The 3,033-nt window shown below is 32.7% G+C and overlaps 1 protein-coding gene across 1 annotated transcript in view; it reads right to left on the reverse strand.

Annotated features, from left to right (window-relative positions):
- Nucleotides 1-1,134: 1,134 nt before the first annotated feature.
- The window catches only part of LOC123010691, a 3,515-nt gene continuing 1,616 nt past the window's right edge, over nucleotides 1,135-3,033 (reverse strand). Inside the window, exon 4 of the mRNA XM_044407766.1 lies at nucleotides 1,135-1,580. Coding sequence (XP_044263701.1) covers nucleotides 1,208-1,580 — 373 coding nt within the window. The 3' untranslated portion in view covers nucleotides 1,135-1,207. The remainder of the gene's footprint in view (nucleotides 1,581-3,033) is intronic.

The following is a 3,033-nucleotide window of genomic DNA, read 5'->3' on the forward strand; positions in this document are numbered from 1 at the left end:
ACATGGGATCGATGGGGACTTTTGACACTTTATTTCTAATGGTGTACCCAAGGTCTCCACCAAAATTTAGCTCTGTCGGAATTTTTGTTATTTGAAATGTCTATTTTGACCGGACTACTAGATGTAAAATCAATAAATAGGATGTTTCATTAAAAAAATTAAGGTATTGAATATTGAATAACTTTTAACAAACTTCTTAATTTTTTTATCTTTACAAACGCACATAAAAATGTTATAGCCTTAGAGTTTTACGACGACTAGAAAAAAACTCCTAGCTGTCTTAATTCTTGTGTAATAAATTTTTAGAAAGATTATGACGACGTTACTGATTTCAGTGCATGTAAAATTGCCGCCATAAAAGGCTGTCGCCTCTGGGCTGTAGCCCATTTAGTCCTGTGGTTAGGGTGGCTCTGCCCCAGCGATCGCTGCTATTTTAAATGCGGATAAAGTACATTTTTTACATGATGTTTTTTTGTCAGCCCTATAACTCGCTTACAGTTAGTCCTACAACAAAAATGCAAAGGACCATTTTTGTAGGAAATTTTGTAGGCTTTAATTTTGATAAGCAGGCAAAAACCGTTAGGAGTAATAGTTTCCGAGATATAAGCAAAAAAACAAAAAAAGACACTTTTAGCCCCCTCCCCCTCCTCGAGCTCGCCCCCCACCTTCGGGGACTTTTGATATATGTCTACCCAAGAATAAAGAAAGCGTTTAAAAAAATTCCAGCTTTCTAGAATTTTTTTCCACCGATCGCCCTATTTTTGTCTAATTTGATTGGGCTATTAAAGAAAATCCGATACCTACGTTTTTACATCTTATAAAAACTAGCCTAATGAAATATGCAAATGAATCCCCTTTTTGGTTTGAACTTTCCTCCATAAGTTGTGCAATGACATTATCAGAAATCTGAATTAGAAAGAAAAATTAAAATACGTGTAGGGAAGATTGGTGTTACTTGGAAGCGTGAGGTATTTTTATTACCCTTATTGCCTAATTCTTTGTCGGTAGAAAAGGTTCAAAACCGTTTCCTAAATTGGAAAGTGGAAGCATTAGTTGACTTCATTATGTGGTTTCCTGTTTTGTAAATAAATAGAAAAAAATAGGAACTGATTACGTAAATAAAAATCAAGTAAATAAATATTAAAAAGACAATTTAATTATAGACGACAATTTTTAATTACAATAAATTACCCAAAAAGTATAAAAATCAATCTTCTGAATGTATAATAACGTCCAATCGCAGCGGCTTAAGTCCATTATCAGACATCCCCAAAAAATGGAAATGACTCAGAATTAAGCACTGCCCTTCCATACACAACGTTTGTGGATTATTCCCCAATTGCAACACTGGACCATAATGCTTCACTCTCACATTTTCCGTGATTGTGGAAACCGCCACCGTGTAACTAAAATCGCATAAAACATTCGATGCTGTCCAAATGATAATTTTGTCGTTGTTTCCGGAAACCATCCCAGTGTTTTCGTCTTGCGTCACCACGTCTTCTTCATCCCCTAGTTGAGCTGAGGCGAGACGCGAAGCCAAAACGGCCACGGTCACCGGCATCAAAGGTTTCTCCTGACTAATTCACAAAAATTAAAATCTTGCTAAAATGCAAAATGCATTTTTAGTCCGGTCAAAATAGACATTTCAAATAACTAAAATTCCCACAGAGCTAAATTTTGGTGGAGATCTTGGGTACACCATTAGGAATAAAATGTCAAAAGTCCCCATCGATCCCATGTGTGCTAAAAAAGTTATTCGGGGTCAAAGGTCAAAAGTTGACGTTTTTTAGATTTTTTTCGAAAACGGTAAGTTTTATCAAAAAAGTAGCCCAGACAAAAATTATAGATCTTAAAATTATCTAAAATGGTCCTTATACTTTTTTTCTAAGAATCACCATTCCTGAGATATCGCGATTCTAAAAGTTGAAGAAGTCACATTCTATGTACATGATATGCACATACAGAGTGCGCCAGAACTCGCGCCCCAAAGAAAAATGCTATGTAGAGTAAGGTACAAGGAACATGGAAAAAAATTTAAAAAATTCTATCTATAAAAATTTCGAAGTTATGAGAGTTTAAATTTTGCACTTTGACTCTATTTATTTCTGTAGGATAAACAATTTTCCAAGTTTTTTTGCTACAGGCTATTAGAAGAGAAAACAAGGAAGCTGTATTCTAAATTATAACTCTGTTTAATGTTATTTGTGGCTTTTGTTGATAAAAGTTTTGTACCTTCACTAAATAATTGTAAAAAAAAAACATACGGTCTTGAGGTTGATATTTTAATGAGATGACATTTATGGTAGAAGAAAACTATTACGCTATATAAAACAAAAATTCACGTTGTGAAAGAAAATAATTCATTTTATATCATTTGTTTGAGAACTGCTGCTTCAGCTGCAACAATGGCCATTACTTGTGTTTGACCGTAAATCATAATCACGACAACTAATTTATTATTTTAATATTTTTTTGCCATTCATGTTCATAATTCATAAATCTGGAAAAAAATTGAAAAAAAACGAATCAAACCTATTGTAAACCATTTCGCTGGAAGAGATTAAATAGGAGATCTTCGAATTTTGATAAAAACTAAAGCAAAAGCAAATCAAATGATGACATTGTCAAAACTATAAAGTGACTTTTCTCTTTCATTSTCACGGATACGATTTTTTTATTTGTTGCAACARTACAATTTTATCAGAACAAGGAAATAATTCCAGCGACCCCCAAACCGTGTATCAATTTTTTGGAGTTAAATAACATTCTTAATAATAACAAATGTGTGAGTTTTTTTCTAGGTTACACTCTTCTATTACTAGGTCAATTTTCAACTCCAAGACCATAAACATCCTGTATACAAAATCATCAGTATCATTAAATAGACATAAAAATGTCAAATGTCAAAAAATAAATGTCAAAATTTTTTGACAGATAGAATTTTTTAAACATTTTTTCCATGTTTCTGGTATCTTATCTTACTTGAAATTTTTCTTCTACTTCATTAAACTTATAAATATCTCGATTCCA

The sequence above is a fragment of the Tribolium madens genome, unplaced genomic scaffold (genome assembly GCF_015345945.1).
Source record: "Tribolium madens isolate multiple individuals breed KSU strain unplaced genomic scaffold, Tmad_KSU_1.1 Scaffold_91;HRSCAF=231;Tcas5.2_LG7, whole genome shotgun sequence".
Lineage (NCBI taxonomy): Eukaryota > Metazoa > Arthropoda > Insecta > Coleoptera > Tenebrionidae > Tribolium > Tribolium madens.